The sequence below is a fragment of the Mus musculus genome, chromosome 10 (genome assembly GCF_000001635.26).
Source record: "Mus musculus strain C57BL/6J chromosome 10, GRCm38.p6 C57BL/6J".
NCBI classification, from domain to species: domain Eukaryota; kingdom Metazoa; phylum Chordata; class Mammalia; order Rodentia; family Muridae; genus Mus; species Mus musculus.
Window position 1 is genome coordinate 50,963,776 of NC_000076.6, and position 19,118 is coordinate 50,982,893.

General features: G+C 39.2%; 1 protein-coding gene across 7 annotated transcripts in view; it reads left to right on the forward strand.

Annotated features, from left to right (window-relative positions):
• Positions 1-19,118, forward strand: part of Sim1 (single-minded family bHLH transcription factor 1) — a 94,459-nt gene that overhangs the window by 69,078 nt on the left and 6,263 nt on the right. For all 7 annotated transcript variants that reach the window (XM_006512626.4, XM_006512627.4, NM_011376.3 and 4 more), the window contains one exon: positions 17,548-17,947. In XM_006512626.4, the coding sequence (XP_006512689.1) occupies positions 17,548-17,947 (400 nt within the window). The remainder of the gene's footprint in view (positions 1-17,547; positions 17,948-19,118) is intronic.

Sequence of the window (19,118 nt, forward strand, 5' to 3'; positions counted from 1 at the left end):
TATCCTAGGAGGCCTTTGGACCGTGGAGTCTTCAGAGGGGCAGATACGCTGATGATCTTTGCTGGTGGAAGGCCCAGGCTGAAAGGCTGCTTCCTATTATTATTATTTTTAAAAATATTTTAAAAATATCTTTAGAACCATATGATTAGTTAAATAATTTCTCAGAGGTATCTTTCCAAAGCTTAATATTTGTGGCATTTATATAGCAATCACATTACACTTAACCTTTCTAGGTATATATTTTATGCAGAATTCTTTTTGTTTATTCTTATGACAATGATTTATATTTAAAGCAGTGGTATCAAGTTTTCCTAGAAGGATATCAGGAATGTAGAAAGTGATGTACACTTAGTATTCTTCTCACAATTACAATTATGTTTTTGGAGTCATAAGTTCTTTCAAGTTAGAAAAGAACTCCATTGTTTGCCTGTTGTACAGTTATGTGGTGATAGGCACATGAGTCCAGTCAGCCTCAAGTGATTAACTTGCATTATTTTCATTTTAAAAATTGTTTCTCACCCCCATGAAAACCTCCAGCAGTCCCTATCTGTGTAAGCCAACGCCATTCCTTAGAGTAAACAGGACTCCTGTCTAAGAGAAGCATCCCAAGCAGTGGGCTTATTCTAATGGACATGCCATAGTACTTTAATCTAAGTCTTTCACCATCTGTTCTTCCCATAGCAGTGAATGAAAAAAATTACATATTTTATGTTTCAGGGTTACATTAGTAAAAGTAAGATAAAAGTGATTTAAAAGCATGCATATGTTCTCAATACAATACAGTCTGCATCTGCAATTTTTTTCTCTCATGATTCAGACACAAATCAAGAAGAAAGCTGCTTATGCTTGATGGTGAGGAAGTTTTTCATGGCAAACAGAACTTCACCATCAGAGGGTCTCTTAATACGTTTTACAGCTAAAAATGATAAAACCTCAATGAGCTGCCAGAATAAAAATAGATAACTGTAACGTCTATTGTTGGAACACCTGGCTTTTTTTTTTTTTCCTGAGCACTTGTCTGGAACATGCTGTGGAAGCAGACTGCATCTTAGCACTCATAGCACAAAAAGGAGTATCTAGGGGTGTAACTCTTTGAGAGTGTCAGTGATTGTGGGACACCACCCAAGGCGTGTGAAGGTCAGTCAGTAGGATATACCAGTTGGAAATAGTCCCTTTTGTATAAACATTAAAGAAAGGAGGTTGTTACTTTTTTCTTTTTTAGTTTTCATGTATCTGAGGGTATAGTGGACAAATAGAGGATTCTGGGATTTCCCCTTTTCTCCTAAACTTCACAATCATATCACTTTGGGCATATATTAATTATTTAGGCCATATTTCTAATGACAATGAATAGATTAATAATACCTTAATTATCAGTGGTGATTACGATGGGCATCAGTTAACACATGCAAATCAGAGTATGTGATCTCTAAATCAAAGCTCATCTACCTACTACAGCAACGCAAAGTATGAAAGGAGAAGCTATGGTTCCCTTATTTCAGCTCCTTTTCTCCCTCTTCAGGTGCTTATCATTTATCAGATATTATGACTACTGTCTGCATCATTGTGCATATACTAATGTGAACACATGTAAGGGGGAAGGGTGACTATTTTCTATATCAGTTGGCAGACTTCATTGTAAATAGATTCCACTGGATGCACACAAGACTAAACTGATGACTTGGGCCTTTAACCTTGTGAGATATAGTCTCTTCTGGAAGGAATAATTCTTTCTTGAGCTGAATCCCAAAGGAGAGCTGGTGGTGGCATATGGTTTCCTGTTTTAAACGAACAAGGGTTTTCTTCATCTGATTTGTTTTTAAATGTGAAAATATGAATGCTTGTTTTGAAAATTAAAAAGTCTGGGGTTAATTAAGATGTAGTATACCCAGAATGACAATATGTTTTCTAAGAAATGAAAATAGACATTCCAGTAAAATTAACCCAAAATTAATCTCAGTGAACTTTTTCTGATTGATGTAAACTAATTAAAATAGGAAATTCAATTATTTAGTGTCTCAGATTTATGTTAAAAGAGGACACAGTGCTACTTTTCAGACAAGAGTAGATAGATGCCCAGTGGCTCATAAATCATGCTTCTACTTGACGATGTATAGATACCAAGAATGGCTAGCGGAACCATCCACAAGCTGGTATGTGATCCCGTGAATGTATGATTCTCAATGTATGACTCTCTTAGTCACTGTTCTTTGCTGTGAAGAGACACCATGACCGAGGCAATTCTTATAAAGGAAAACATTTAATTGGGGGCTTACTTACAATTTCAGAGATTTAATCCACCATCAACATTGCAGGAAATATGGCAGTATACAGGCAGACATGTTGCTAGGAAAGCAGCTGGGAGCTTTACATCCTTGTCCACAGGCATCAAGCAGAGAGAGAGAGAGAGAGAGAGAGAGAGAGAGAGAGAGAGAGAGAGAGAGAGAGAGAGAGAGACTCTGAGCAGGCTTTTGAAACTTCAAAGACCTAGTAACATACCTTCTTCAATAAAGCCACACCCAGTTTAGCAAGGCCATACCTCCTAATCCTTCCATGACTGCTCCTCAACTGGGAACTAAGTAAATTTGATAAGCAGACCAGTATGATTCAAACCACTACTCATGCTCCATCTCTTCTCTATCCTTGCAATGTGTGTCTAGGCTTTTATCAGTGTGTAAGCTGAGAAACATTGGGAGCAAAGTACATTGAGGCAAGAAAAGTAGGGGTATGTGGAAGAAGACTGTGTAGGGGATTGGGTAGTAGTCTGATTTCTTTTTGCAGTTGGGAATGCATATTTTATATTTTTTACATGTCTCAAATGCTCTTAGTACAATGACAATACCTCCTCTAGATAATGCAGTTTTACAGGAGGAGGTTGTTTGTTTGTTTGTTTTAGACCTAGCTGACCTGGAACTCACTATATAGACCAGGCTGACCAGGAGCTTACAGAGATTCTTCCAACTCTGCTGTGGTTAAAGGCATGATTCTTCATTTTTAGATTTATTTTATTTATATGAGTACACTGTAGCTGTAAGACACACCAGAAGAGGGCATTAGAACCCATTACATACAGATCATGTGGTTGCTGGGAATTGAACTCATGACCTCTGGAAGATCAGTCAGTTCTCTTAACTGCTGAGCCATCTCTCTAGCCCTCTCCCTTGATTCTTCCCCCCCCCCTTAGGTATTTTCTTCATTTACATTTCCAATGCTATCCCAAATGACCCCCATACTCCACCCCACTCCCCTACCCATCCACTCCCACTTCTTGGTCCTGGTGTTCCCCTGTACTGAGGCATATAAAGTTTGCACGACCAATGGGCCTCTCTTTCCACTGATGGCTGACTAGGCCATCTTCTGATACATATGCAGCTAGAGATGTGTCTCCCTTGATTCTTACTGCAGTCCTATGAAGCATACTGTTCAACTGTTCCTCTTCTCTATGTGGGAAAACCAACACTTGGAGATAGAGGTCTCCTGTATAAATGTATAAGTTACATCACATCGTGATAGATCGACCCTTGTTTCTACTCAAATTCTCATCTGCTAAGCTTGAATTGTCATTTTGTTTGTTTGTTTTGTTTTGTTTTGGTATGTGACTACACTGTCACTGTCTTCAGACACACCAGAAGATGATGTTGAATCCTATTACGGATGCTTGTGAGCCATCATGTGGTTGCTGGGAGTTGAATTCAGCATTACTGGAAGAGCAGTTACTGCTCTTAACTGCTGAGCCATCTCTGCAGCCTCTTGAATTGTCTTTTTATGATCAAAGTCACTAATGAGAATGAAGAATTTTAAAAATATTTTTTATTAGGTATTTTCCTCATTTACATTTCCAATGCTATCCCAAAAGTCCCCCATACCCTCCCCCTCACTCGCCTACCCACCCACTCCCACTTTTTGGCCCTGGTGTTCCCCTGTACTGGGGCATATAAAGTTTGCAAGTCCAGTGGGCCTCTCTTTCCAGTGATGGCCGACTACGCCATCTTTTGATACATATGCAGCTAGAGTCAAGAGCTCCGGAGTACTGGTTAGTTCATAATGTTGTTCCACCTATAGGGTTGCAGATCCCTTTAGCTCCTTGGATACTTTCTCTAGCTCCTCCATTGGGGGCCCTGTGATCCATCCAATAGCTGACTGTGAGCATCCACTTCTGTGTTTGCTAGGCCCGGGCAAACACAGTCTCTCAAGAGACAGCTATATCTGGGTCCTTTCAGCAAAATCTTGCTAGTGTATGCAATGGTGTCAGTGTTTGGAAGCTGATTATGGGATGGATCCCTGGATATGGCAGTCTCTAGATGGTCCATCCTTTTGTCACAGCTCCAAACTTTGTCTCTGTAATTCCTTCCATGGGTGGAGAATGAAGATGTTTGAACAATTAAGTTTAAGATTTCTTAGAGCAAGTTTCTATTTAGGAAAAAAACCCCGTATTTTTATAAAGGACTTTGTTTCAAATCATTTTATAAAAATAAGACACATAAGATTTCTTTTTGCTCCTAATGAAGGAGCTAGAGAAAGTAACCAAGGAGCTAAAGGGGTCTGCAGCCCTATAGGAGGATCAACAATATGAACTAACCAGTACGCCCCCAGAACTGTGTCTTTAGTTGCATATGTAGCAAAGAATGGCCTAGTCGGCCATCAATGGGAGGAGACACCCTTGATATTGCGAAGATTATATGCCCCAGTACAGGGGAATGCCAGGACCAGGAAGTGGGAGTGGGTGGGTTGGGGAGCAGGGCGAGGGGAGGGTGTAGGGGACTTTTGGGATAGCATTTGAAAAGTAAATGAAGAAAATATCTGATAAAAAAAGATTTATTTTTGCATTTGCAGATATTTACTTTGAAATTATTGCACATTTAAAGAAAACGAACAGTGCTATTATAGTTCATCCACACACACTGTTTACATTCGCAATACTTAATTGTCTCCTCAATTTTCTCTGCCATGATTTATTCCCTTCTCTCATCCTATATATTTTTTTCTGGATCATTTGTGAGTAGATACATACATGATGGCATCTTATCTAAACCTTGGTATTTGTGTATTTCATCTGGACATGACTATTCTTCCAGTTAAGTTAACTTCAGTATAACTATCGGTCTGAGGAAACTCACAGCGGTAAAATAATTAGCCTCATATTACAGATGTAAGCTAAGGCAGTGTTGTTTGCCACAGTGTCTGCAGTTTCCCGGCAGTACGTGTTCCCATCCAGGACTTTATATTGCACATAGATGTTGCAGATTACATTTTTTATTTAAATAGATCCTTGTTTCCACTACTTTTCTTCTATGTTATTGTCAGTCATAGAGAATAAAGCACAGCTGTTTTATGTATTTTTTTGAGTTTGTGCTGCACCCCCATTGTTCACTCCAATTACCTGTTACCTCCGAAGTATCCCCATGAGCACCATTACCAGAGTATGTTCATCTGGAGGCTTCTGACATCCGTCTGAGTTGCTTGAAAATGTCAATGCTTATCATCAGGCCAAGGTACAATCTGCTTTCTCTACTACATAACCACTTCTTATCTTTTTCAAATGAAAGGGAGTTTTTTTTTTTTTTTTTTTTTTTTTTTTTTTTTTTTTGGTTAGACTCTTGAAGACCCTAAAAGTTGTTTATTCCTCATGAAACTCTCTTGATTCCTCACCTGTAGTCATTTAAGCTGAAAGAAATCTTTGTTAGGTTGGTTACAGGCACATTTAATAAACTAAATCCTCCTTCTCCACATAGCTGAGTGGCACTATCCTGTGGGGAAGGTCCTGCTCAGCACTGTTTGCCCATGTCTTTGCTAATCCTAAGTTCACTGATGTTACTGTGGTTGGTTTACTGAAATCTTCTTGTACTGCTTTTATTTGCCTTTGCTTAAATCTTCTCTATTTTGACAGTGGAAATTCTTTAAAATTGGCTTCTATATCTTTTTGACACATCTTCAAATCTTATTTTTGAGCACTATTCTACTTCATGCCTCTCCAAGGTATTTCAGACTCCCCTCCTACCTGCCCCAAATCCTGGAAGGAGTAATTTCTCCAATGATCACTGTTCCTTTAGAGAAGAATGATATTTAGAAACAAAGATACACATATTTAGTGTGATTCTTCTCTGGGAGGGGGGCATATCATTGCTTCTAGGCCATTTCAGCAGATAGCGCTGGGAGCTGCCTTCCTATCTTCCTTCTTGTCAGACCTTCTCCTTCCTTGTGGGAACCAGTTTGCTTGTTCTTTCATTTATACATCTTGTGTTTACATAAAAAGTAGAAAATAAACATGTTTTACTTCTCCTATTTTTACATGAAAGTTAGCATTATATATACATATACATGGAATCTAATATGTATATATACAAGAATCTAATAAGAAATATATACATATATATTAGGTATTTTTTTAAAAGATTTATTTATTTTATATATGTGAGACACTGTAGCTGTCTTCAGACACACCAGAAGAGGGCATCGGATCCCATTACAGATGGTTGTGAGCCATAATGTGGTTGCTGGGAACTGAACTCAGGACCTCTGGAAGAATAGTCAGTGCTCTAGCCCTAGTGTGTGTGTGTGTGTGTGTGTGTGTGTGTGTGTGTGTGTATATGTGTGTGTGTGTATATATATATATATGTGTGTGTGTTTGTGTAAGAGTGGTATATGTGGTGTATGTGGCACATGTATATGTACATGAGTGTACATATACCCATATACACAAGCCACAGTGATGGTTTTGGTGTCCTGTTCTGTTACTCTTTCTTATTCTCTTGGGATAGGATCTCTCACTGAACCTGGAGCTAGGCTGATGGACAACAGGTTCCAGTGACTTACAGGCACACAGGACTTTTATATTAGTTATAGATTTGAATTCCAGTCCTCACATTTGCACAACAGGCTTTATGTTTCTGGTATATGAAATATTGTCTATCATCATCATAGACTGATGCTTCGTTCTGTGAAATTAGTTTAAAAATCCTGTTTCTTCTTATTTGTAATGAAAGCTGATTTAAACTTAGTGTCATCATTGATATATTATTCAACACTGTCATATTATTTTACATTACAGATGCTGTGTGGTATATTTATTTATATTTTTCTGATTTATTTTATAGCTATTTTAATCAAAATTTAATTTTGATACAAGTTTAAGTTTATATGAAATTGAAGCATGTAATTGATAAAATTGTAAATATATGTGCTATTTTAGCGGAATTGTCACAATATTTATAATGGTAACATCTCACTAAACTGTAGTATGTTATCATAACTATTACTACATTATTATTGCCAAGGCACAGAACATCTAACTATACAGGAATTTTACACATTTCCTTTTCATAGTCACAGTGATTTGTCTACAGTTTTGTTCCTAAACCCTAGCAAGTGCCTATAGATGTTTGTATCTATTTTTACTCTTGCCATCAAGCGTGTTATATGGCTGTAACTGGTATCTCAGCTCTGTCACCTCAGCTGCTCAGAAGGCTGAAACAGGAGGACTACACTGTCTAGAAAGTGAGCTCAAGACCAAGCCAGGCAACATGATGAGAACTTGTCTTTTAAGAAAAGAGTCAAAGGGGGCTAGAGATATAGCTCCTGGCATACATCAAACCCTGAATTCAATTTCAAGTTCTGAGAAAATAAAATCATAACCTAAGAATGGTATGTAATTAGAATTATACAACTCCCTAAGGTTGGCTCTCTCTGCTCCAAGCATAACTCTTTGGAGATCCATGCATGCTGTATATATCAGTACTTTATTCCCTTTTATTTTTGAATAATGTTTCATGGTAGAAATACACTATATTTTACTTAGCCATTCACAGTCTGAAGGATTACTGGTTTGTTTCTAGTTTTGGGCTTTAAAATTAGAGTTATATTTTAGATATAGCCCAGTCATAAATTGATTGTCTAGAATTCTGAAAACAAAAAAATTAAAGAAAGAGAAAAAAACTGCAATAAGAACTCAAACTAAAACCAAGCAATCATTTAAATACACAAAATATTTTTCAAGTTTTATTTATTTATTTTATTTATGAGCACATTGTCACTATTGCCAGACAGACCAGAAGAGGGTATCGGATCCCATTACAGATGGCTGTGAGCCATCATGTGGTTGGTTGTTGGGAATTGAACTCAGGACCTTAGGAAGAGTAGGCAGTGCTGTTGAGCCATCTCTCCAACCCACAGGCAAAAGATTTTAATAAATATTTCTTCAAAGAGGAGATACAGTGATCAAAACAGCCACGAAAAGATTCAAGATCACAAATCTTACAGAAATCCTAATAAAAGTCTCAATGAAATGCAGCCTTACTGATTTGCAGAGTGGTTATACAAGCTTGCAATCCCACCAGCAATAGAGGAGTGTTCCTCTTTCTCCACAGGCCCCTTGGTCTTGCAAACTTTGTATGCCCCAGTACAGGGGAATGCCAGGGCCAAGAAGTGGGAGTAGGTGGATAGGGGAGCAGGGCAAGCGGGGGGGGGGGGGGGGAGGAAGAGTATAGGGGACTTTTAGGATAGCATTTGAAATGTAAATGAAGAAAATATCTAATAAAAAATTGGAAAAAAAATATGGCCTTACACCTTCACTCCAATGACTATGATAAACACATGAGTTTGAATGTACACATGTATACACATGCACATATGCATTCACACACAGACATGTGTGTGACATGCACACAGAAACACACAGAGGAGGTAGCAAGTGTTGATGAGTGCGCAGAAAAGTTAGAGCTTTTTTTTTTTCCGTGTGGTGTTAGCAGGAATGCATAATGTATGTAGCTTCTTTGGAAGACAGCATGACAATTTTTTCTTTTTTTTCTTTTATTTTTTAATTTTTTTCCATTTTTTATTAGGTGTTTAGCTCATTTACATTTCCAATGCTATACCAAAAGTCCCCATACCACCCCCCCACTCCCCTACCCACCCACTCCCCCTTTTTGGCCCTGGCATTCCCCTGTACTGGGGCATATAAAGTTTGCAAGTCCAATGGGCCTCTTTTTCCAGTGATGGCCGACTAGGCCATCTTTTGATACATATGCAGCTAGAGACAAGAGCTCCGGGGTACTGCTTAGTTCATATTGTTGTTCCACCTATAGGGTTGCAGTTCCCTTTAGTTCCTTGTGTGCTTTCTCTAGTTCCTCCATTGGGGGCCCGACAATTTTTTTCAAAAATGGAAAGTGAAATTTTCACATAATTTAGCAGCCCTGCTTTTGTTCACAACCCCGCAATTCAATGAACTCTATATAGGAGTTATTGAGCCTTAATCAGAGATCTCTGTATATACATGTTTATTATAAATGTGGACACTCACCAAATCATCAGTAAATGACAGGACAGGTAAAAATACCATAGAAACAAACAAACAAACAATGCTACAACTTTAAAGTGTAGGGGAATTATGATATACTCTGCGACACGGATAAACCTAAGGACATTTTGCTAAGTGAAATAAGCCAGTCACCAAGAGACATGTTTGAGATACTTATACTTGTCAAATTCAGAGACATAGAAAGTAGAATGGCGGTTGCCAAAGGCAGGATAGAAAGGAAGACAAAGTTATCACTTCGTGGTTATGGAATTCAGTTTTCCAAGATAAAGAGTCCAGTCACACATTCATTGCAATGGCTTTGATAAGCACAGGAATATGCGTATGTACATGTATACACACACACACACACACACACACACACACACACACACACACACACATGTATAGGCACAGAATTGTGAAAATACAGTAACACCACCAAACTATTCACCTAATACTTGGTAAGATGGTAAGTTTATTCATACAAAAATAATTTTAAAAGGAAGAGAACAATGGGAAAGGACCGGGAAGTCAGGGTAGTATATTATTATTTATTTAATATTTATTTTTTAATACTTATTTTATTTTATGTGTATGCATCCATGCATGGAAGCAATATATGTCACATGTGTGCCTAATACCCGAGGGGGCATTGTGTTCTCTGAAACTGGAGTTAGAAGCAGTGTTGAGCTGCCATGTGAGTGCTGAAAACTGAGCCCAGATCTTTAAGATCACTAACTGCTGAGTCATCACTCCACCACCATTGACTTATTCTTTTAAATAATTGTCAGTGGATCTCTTAGGTTAAGGCTCATTTGGTTTTGCTTTTGAGGTTACTCCCTCACCATTTTCACAGGTCAGAAGTCCATCAAACATAAATTGGTGATATTTCAGTGGACCTACTTTTGGGTATTCTGTTGTGTTCTGTTACTCTGATCACCTGTTTGTTGCTGTAGAGTGGGGCCTCAGAGAATGGAGCTGATAAATGAGGTTTACAGAAGCCTCAGGCAAGAGTCTACTTTATTCAGAGCATCAGCTGCATGTAGAGACAAACTACATATGATAAAAACATGTGTTTCCATAGAAGCGTATAAACAAATTACAACAGCCAGTTATTAATAATCTAAAGTAAATTCAGTCTTACCCACCACACCTGGGAGGGTCATGAACACTCATTCCAAGAACAATTTTGTGCTTTTGAAGAAACCAGGTTCACAGGACTTGTCTTGTTTTCTTCCAGTTTTTTCACAAACATTCAGATTTCTCTTTTCATGACTTCATTCCTGTCCTGGGTTCTAACAACCACCTATGTCTCTAGAAATTTATTAGTAGTGATACAGTGTGTCTTGGTGTTAGACAGATTACCTTAATTGTTCTTTTTCTAGTTTTAACAATTCTAGTTCCTTTGTTAGTCACATAACTTTCAAACTTTAAAAATCTTCTCAACCATTTTCTCTTTATTTCTTTTAATTTCTGTTCTTTTAGGTGGTTTTATCCTTTTTTTCAGTTTCCTTTATTAAATTTTTTATTAAAATCTATCCAGTTTTTCCACAATATTTATTTATGTTTTATGGAACTGGGAGGGGGCCAGAAAAGGGCATTGCATTCTCTGAAACTAGAGTTAGAGGCAGTGTTGAGCTGCCATGTGAGTGCTCATTAAGCTCTGTGCCACTGAACGCAGCCCCAGCCATGTGATAGATACCTGTGGTCTATTTCTAAATGTACCTAAGTCAGATTCTTAGTTCCAGATAGCACCTAATTCACGTGCAGCAATGTGTGTACATTTGTGTTTATGTGTATATCCAGATGTTGGTTTATATTACTTAATTCAATTTAGAGCGATGCATTACAGTTTTTCTTTCTGATTTTTTTCCATAATTTTTTATTGGGTATTTATTTCAATTACATTTCCAATGCTATGCCAAAAGTCCCCCACACGCCCCCACCCACTCCCCTACCCACCCACTCCCACTTCTTGGCCCTGGCGTTCCCCTGTACTGAGGCATATAAAGTTTGCACGACCAATGGGCCTCTCTTTCCATTGATGGCTGACTAGGCCATCTTCTGATTCATATGCAGCTAGAGACACAAGCTCCAGGGGGCGGGGGTAATTGGTTAGTTCATATTGTTGTTCCACCTATAGGATTTCAGATCCCTTCAGCTCCTTGAGTACTTTACCTAGCTCCTCCATTGGGGCCCTGTGATCCACCCAATAGCTGACTGTGAGCATCCACTTATATGTTTGCCAGGCCCCGGCATAGTCTCACAAGAGACAGCTATATCTGGGTCATTTCAGCAAAATCTTGCTAGTGTATGCAATGGTGTCAGCGTTTGGAAGCTAATTATGGGATGGATTCCCGGATATGGCAGTTTCTAGATGGTCCATCTTTTCATCTCAGCTCCAAACTTTGTCTCTGTTACTCCTTCCATGGGTGTTTTGTTCCCAAGTCTAAGAAGGGGCAAAGTGTCCACATTTTGATCTTCGTTCTTCTTGAGTTTCATGCATTTAGCAAATTGTATCTTATATCTTGGGTATTCTAAATTTCTGGGCTAATATCCACTTAACAGTGAGTACATATTGTGCAAGTTCTTTTATGATTGGGTTACCTCGCTCAGGATGATGCCCTCCAGGCCCATCCATTTGCCTAGGAATTTCATAAATTCATTCTTTTTAATAGCTGAGTAGTACTCCATTGTGTAAATGTACCACATTTTCTGTATCCATTCCTCTGTTGAGGGGCATCTGGGTTCTTTCCAGCTTCTGGCTATTATAAATAAGGCTGCTATGAACATAGTGGAGCATGTGTCCTTCTTACCGGTTGGAACATCTTCTGGATATATGCCCAGGAGAGGTATTGCGGGATCCTTCGGTAGTACTATGTCCAATTTTCTGAGGAACCGCCAGACTGATTTCCAGAGTGGTTGTACAAGCTTGCAATCCCACCAACAATGGAGGAGTATTCCTCTTTCTCCACATCCTCACCAGCATCTGCTCTCACCTGAATTTTTGATCTTAGCCATTCTGACTGGTGTGAGGTGGAATCTCAGGGTTGTTTTGATTTGCATTTCCCTGATGATTAAGAATGTTGAACATTTTTTCAGGTGCTTCTCAGCCATTTGGTATTCCTCAGGTGAGAATTCTTTGTTTAGTTCTGAGCCCCATCTTTTTGATAGTATTTGGCGAGAATTTTATTACTCAGGTGTTTGTATTTCCATTTTCCTGTTTTCTCCATACAAGGGTTTTATATGAAGCTTAATTCCTTGATGCTTTGATACGTGTTCTAATCAAATAATGGCTAAGAATTGTTCAAAAATTTAAAAAGAAACATTTCAAATCAAACAATGGGGCTTTAGTATTCAGAACTATGTTTATATATTGAGTGCCATTCATGTTAAAAAAGAAATTGGGGCTAGGAATGGTAGTACAAGTATTAATTCCAGCACTAGGGAGATGGAGGCAGGTGGGTCTGTGAATTGCACACCAGTCTGATTTACATATTGAGTTCTAGGACATTCAGGGGTATACAGTGAGACCCTATCTCACAAAACAAAACAAAACAAAAGAAAAGAAAAGAAAAGAAAACAAAACAAAGCAAAACAAAACAGAACACACACACACACACACACACACACACACACACACACACACACAGAGAGAGAGACAAAAGCCATCATAAAACAAAATAGGAGTACCTATGGATCAGAGTTTTATTTTTGTATGCAGGTAAAAGTTCACTCAGTTTCCTTAAAATACAAACATTTATATCTGGACTTCATCTGTAGTACCAAAGCAGTTTAAGCTCATTGTCTAAGAGTGCCACCCTGCTCTGCCTGCTTGAATGACTCAGGGCAGTGTCTTTACTGTCATAGTTTCCAGGCTATTGACAAGAGGTTTCCTCTTAGATTCTTTTCAGGTGCTATTGAAATATGTACTTCGTGTATGCCTGGGTTGCCTCCTGTTGGATTTTCTTCATGAGCAATACAGAGACTATTCTCTGCTGTGATATTACTTTCTCATATACACTCAAGGAAAGCTTTTCCCACTCAACAGGGCTCAGAAATCTTGACTGGAGTACTTCAAAAAACAAAAAAAACCGAAAAGGGTCTAGTTTATACTTTTATAAAAACAAGTGATGTCTGTGTGACTTCTAGCCTGGAACAGCAGAGATGTGTGAGCCTCTTGGAGGTAAGCATTACTGAAGAAGACACAAATGTCAAATTCAGTTTCCAATGCAGGAAGACCAGAGTTTTTTAATTCTTGCTTTGCTGTAGTTGCTATCTTGTGGGAAGAGATTGGTGTATCTGGGAGGATAGGTTTGTGGCAGGGAGTTCTGATATAGGGACCAGAACTATTGCTGCCTTGGTGTCTTCCAGGTACAGTCCTGCTAGGAGACAAGTTGGACTTCTTTTTCTTAATGGAAAATGCTGATTGATTATTGTTCATTTGGGAAATATCCGAAATAATCATTAAGATGGCACTCCTAATTCTTGAACTTGGAATTTGCATTCAGATTTGTGACCCCTATTAACATCGTTTTTGGTTGCCTGACAAGAACCTGGGTGCTTCATCTCTCTCCTCAAGTGGCCTGAGTAGAGTTGCTTGCTTGCATTCAGGTGGGAAGGGTCATGCTCAGGGTGGGACTGTAGAAGGTGGGACATTTTCTTTGTCCTGAGAAAGACTCAGCACAGGTTATTTGTTTAACCAACTAGTGACAAAGGTAGGGGAGCCCACTTCTCCGCATATTGCTAGTTCCCTGGTGGGCTAGGAGAGAAAGTGTGCCATGGACATTCAGTATCTATAAAGCAGTGTTCTCTCTCTCTCTGTTCAGATATATGTGTAGGTAAATGCATCCCACAGTATTCATGTGTAGTAAGATGGCAACCTGGCTGTTGGTTCACACCTTTCTCTTACCTTGTTTTAGACTGAGTCTTGTTTGTTTCTGTGTGTGCTGGGATAACAGATGTGCAGTGCTGCATGTCTAGTTTTACATAAGTCAAGGGGATTCTAGCTCTGGTCCTCATTGTTGTATGATAAACATTTGACCCAATGAACCATTTCCCTGACCATCTCCTTTCTTTAATGACAGTGTTTGACTTCAAGTATAAAATTGTGCTTTGGAGTCCAGGTTCTTTGAAAAACAAGTATGAAAACATTGGATCAGTTTATTCACAAATTAAACAGAGATGTTTAATATCTGCTTTAGAGTGGTTATGGAGATCACATGATAAATGTAGGTAGACATTAGCATACAGCAAACAATACCAAGTTCTCAATAAATTATCATAGCATCTCTCCTATCTAAATCATGGTTGGTATTAAGGAAGCTGTAACTGTCAGAAATTAATATACTACCACTTTTATGACTTTCTTTTTGCCATTTTCTGTATTTATTTATTTATTTTAATTGAAAACACATTTTTCATATACTATATTCTGATCATATTTTCACCCTCTCCCAACCTCTCCTAGACCCTCCCCCCCAACTCACCCAACTCCATGGCCTTTTTTTTCTCTTTAAAGAACAAATGACCAAAAACAAAACAAGAAATACACACACACACAACAAAAAATTATAAGAAAAGCAAAAAGGCCAACAAGATTTTTAAAAAAATCCCAAATAAAGCAATATGAGACAAAAAAGTCTACAAAAAAATAGCATTGACTTTGTTTTATGTTGGCCAACTGCTCCTGGGCATGGTTAATATAGCCACTTCATTGGAAAAAGTAATTTTTCCTTTGTAAGTTGGTATCAGTTGTATATAATTTCTTGGCTAGGGGTGGAATCCCCTGTCCACTTTCCCCTCTCAGTGCTGGGACTCTGTCTGGCCTGAACCTATGTAGACCCTGCTGTGTGTGTGGCCACAGTCTCAATGAGTTTATGTGTGTATCAGTCTGCTTGTGTCGGGAAGATGCCGATTTCTTTGAGTCATCTCTTACCTCTGGCTCTGAGCATCTTTCTACTTCCACTTCTGAATAGATAACTGGTCCTTGAGAGGAACAATTTAATGAAGACTTCCAATTTAGGACAGAGTGCTCCAGAGTCTTTTATTCTCTGTGCACTGTTCAGTTCTGTGTCTTCATGTTAGTTCTCATCTACTGTAAGAAGCTTCTTTGATGATGGTGGAATGAGACATAGATCTATCAGTATAACAGCAGGTTATCAGGAATCTTTTTTTTTTTTTTTTTGCCATGGTTGCAAGATCATAGTACTTGGTTTTCCACTAGGTCCATGGTCTATGTAGTTAACCACCTAGCAGTGTTAGGCATGGGTTCCATCTCATGTAAAGGGCCTGAAGTCCAATCAAAGAGGGTTGATTACTCCTACAACTTTTGTGGCTTTTGTGCCACTACTGCACTGGCATATCTCGAAGGCAGGCACTTTGTATGGCCCATGGTTGGTGGCTGTGTGAATGATTACAAACGATTACCTTTCTCCTTTTGTAGCAGCAGAGCGCCTTCTTCTCGTACCATGAACTCTACTATACTACCAATTTTAGTGGCTCAGGGGGACCCTGAAACTGAGCACAGTTTCTCAGTATGGCTGAGAAACATTTTATACTTTGCTTTGTTTTTAAATGAAAATTTTATTATCATTGCATGCATGTGTGTGTGCACCTCTGTGTATAGGTGTGCTGTGGATGTGGATACACCACATTGCATGTGTAGCACCATGTGTATGTGGAGGATAGATGGACAACATGCAGCAGTTGTTTCTCTTTTTCTGCTATGGAATTTGGGGATCGAACTCAGTTCTAGGCAGCAAATGCTTTTACCCACCGAGCCATCTTGCTGGCTTGGATTTTATATTTTGTTTTAATACCTGACGCTATAGTTTGGAGAAGGTGATCAGCAGGATTCCCACCAATACAATTGGCCTGTGTTCCTCCCGTATGATCCTGTGTGAAGCTGAACTTCAGAAGCATCACTGTGAACAAACCCGACTTACATGGGGCAAGGCATTCACAGCTACACTGTACTTGAGTTAGGGAAGCACTTAGTAGCTATTCTGCCTTGTACTCAATGATGTACCTGGCACAAGTTTCAGACAGTTAACAGTTTAATACAAGTTATCCAGGGGCTAGAGAGAAGGCTCGTTGGTCAAGAGATGATATGGCTCTTGCTGACTGAAGATCAATTCCCAATACCCATGTTAGGTGGCTTACAAGGACCTGTAACTCTAGTTGCAGGGAATTTCAGGCCTCTGGCCTCTGTAGGCACTCATACTCATGTCCATATACCACACCCCTCCCCATATACAATTAAAATAAATAAATAAACAAATAAATAGAATTTAACAAAAAGATTAAGGCTCAGAACCCTTGGCACCCTAAGCTTTAGTTTTTAATCTTCTTTTTCTAAGAAGAAACATGAAAAGCAAATTCTTGGACTCTTACTTGGGCAAGTCCATTTGGGTGGTGGTGAAGAATTTGGCTTGAGTCTTGATTTTGTTATTCAGTACCCCCTTGTAGTCTTGGCCAATAATTTTACTCTGTGCTTTATCCATACCACTGGGGACACTGACATTGCACTGAAGGATTATTAGAGCTACCTGGGGTAATTCACTTCCTTCAGTGCCTAGGACTTTGATGATTGCTAATATTTTCATCTCTTCCAACAGCCAAAGGGATTTTCTCTATGGGCATTAGCTAATTAAGTTGTTCAAACCTTAATGATAAAGGGTGAGCCTTTTTAAAAATTAATTAATTAATTAATTATATGTAAGTACACTGTAGCTGTCTTCAGACACTCCAGAAGAGAGCATCAGATTTTGTTATGGATGGTTGTGAGCCACCATGTGTTTGCAGGATCTTTGGAAGAGCAGTTAGCCATCTCACTAGCCCCCCCCCGGGAAGGGCACTCCGTTTTTTTTTTTTTTTTTTTTAGGTATTTTCCTCATTTACATTTCCAATGCTATCCCAAAAGTCCCCCATACCACCCCCCCAATCCCCTACCCACCCACTCCCACTTTTTGGCCCTAGTGTTCCCCTGTACTGGGGCATATAAAGTTTGCGTGTCCAATGGGCCTCTCTTTCCTCTGATGGCCGACTAGGCCATCGTTTGATACATATGCAGCTAGAGTCAAGAGCTCCGGGGTACTGGTTAGTTCATAATGTTGTTCCACCTATAGGGTTGCAGATACAGGGCGAGTCTTATTTTGGCTGCCTTAGGCCTGATGACCTTTGGTACTTACAGAATGAATGCTGTTTTTGTTTTGCTAATTTATTTATTATTAATGTTGTCCCTTTGGTTTCAGTATTCGGGATTCCATACTGAGAGATCGGAATCTGACCATGACAGCCAGTGGGGTGGAAGTCCCCTGACTGATACTGCCTCCCCACAGCTCCTGGACCCAGAGAGGCCTGGCTCTCAGCACGAATTGTCCTGTGCGTATAGGCAGTTCCCAGATCGCAGTTCTCTCTGCTATGGTTTTGCTCTGGACCATTCCAGGCTGGTGGAGGACAGGCACTTCCACACCCAAGCCTGCGAGGGAGGACGGTGCGAGGCAGGCAGGTACTTCCTGGGAGCACCACCTACTGGGAGAGATCCCTGGTGGGGCTCTCGAGCAGCTTTGCCTCTTACCAAGGCCTCCCCGGAGAGCAGAGAAGCCTATGAGAACAGCATGCCTCATATCACCTCCATCCACAGAATCCACGGTAAGAGCTTGAAGGTCACTAGATTCCCAGCAGGAGGCTGTAAAATGTACACTACGTCTTTTCAGCTTAAGTGTAGTTATTTTGGTAGTGTTAACGTATTTATGACAGACGAGAAAAAAGTGCACGTCTCATTTTAAAAACCATAATGAATATAATTTAAGCTTCGGTGATTTATAAATCTATTGAATTGGTAGTCATATTTAGATTTTTTCCCATATCATTTTCCTCAATATCCTCACACAGCAGCTGTTTATCAGTGAGGGCGCCACTAATATGTGGGAAAGGACAGTTTTTGCTTAGTGGACTTTGCTTTGCTCGTAGATGTTTAGCTTTTCTTGGAATCAGTTACTAGAAGGTGCCTTCCATCACTATGACAACCAAAACACCAAGCTGAAAAAAGGTAGAGAAAGCACCAGTATTTTCATCTTGGGATAGATACACAGCTTCCCCTGCCCACAGAAATGGACATTAGGGTTAAAGCTTTGATAATTGGCACTACTTTCTTCAAACTAAATTATTCTGTAAATTACTTTAGTCATTATTTTCTTCAAAGAAAATGTGTTAAGAAGAGTCTATTCTGGCAATTCTAAATGTGGATCTAGGTGGATCTTTGATAATCTCATTTATTAAAAGTCAGTGTCATTATGAAGGCCCTTTCAATACTCTCGCTGTTCTTAGCATGAGAGCTGTGTGCGACCATGTCCCTTTGCACAAGGCCCCCATTGGAAATACTTCTGCAAACAACTTTAAGTTCTTTCCATTGCTACCTTTTATTTATTTATTTATTTTTTCTGTTTTTCCTTTGAGTAAACCATCTATAGTGCACCAAGGAACATTTCTGTAGTCTGGTAATGGAAATCCAGGGCAAAGGGCAATTGCTTGATAGATAAAGGTGAGAAGAAAAAAACTCTGGCTTAACCCATATGGTTTGGAAGAAAATGTTGGAAATAAAACAAGAGAAGAAGAAAGGAAGTAATGGGCTGTGTGATGCAAGGCTCCTCTGCAGCCATACACAGTTTACTAAGCTGTTGTGTTCCCTACCTGCTTTTATTTTTGTTTAAGATTTTATTTCAGAATGAGGGTAATTCAATTTATGAAATGTATTTTGCATGCATTACTCCTTAGGGTTAGTTAGACTTGCCTCTTTGGTTCAGAACAGGTTGTTACAGAA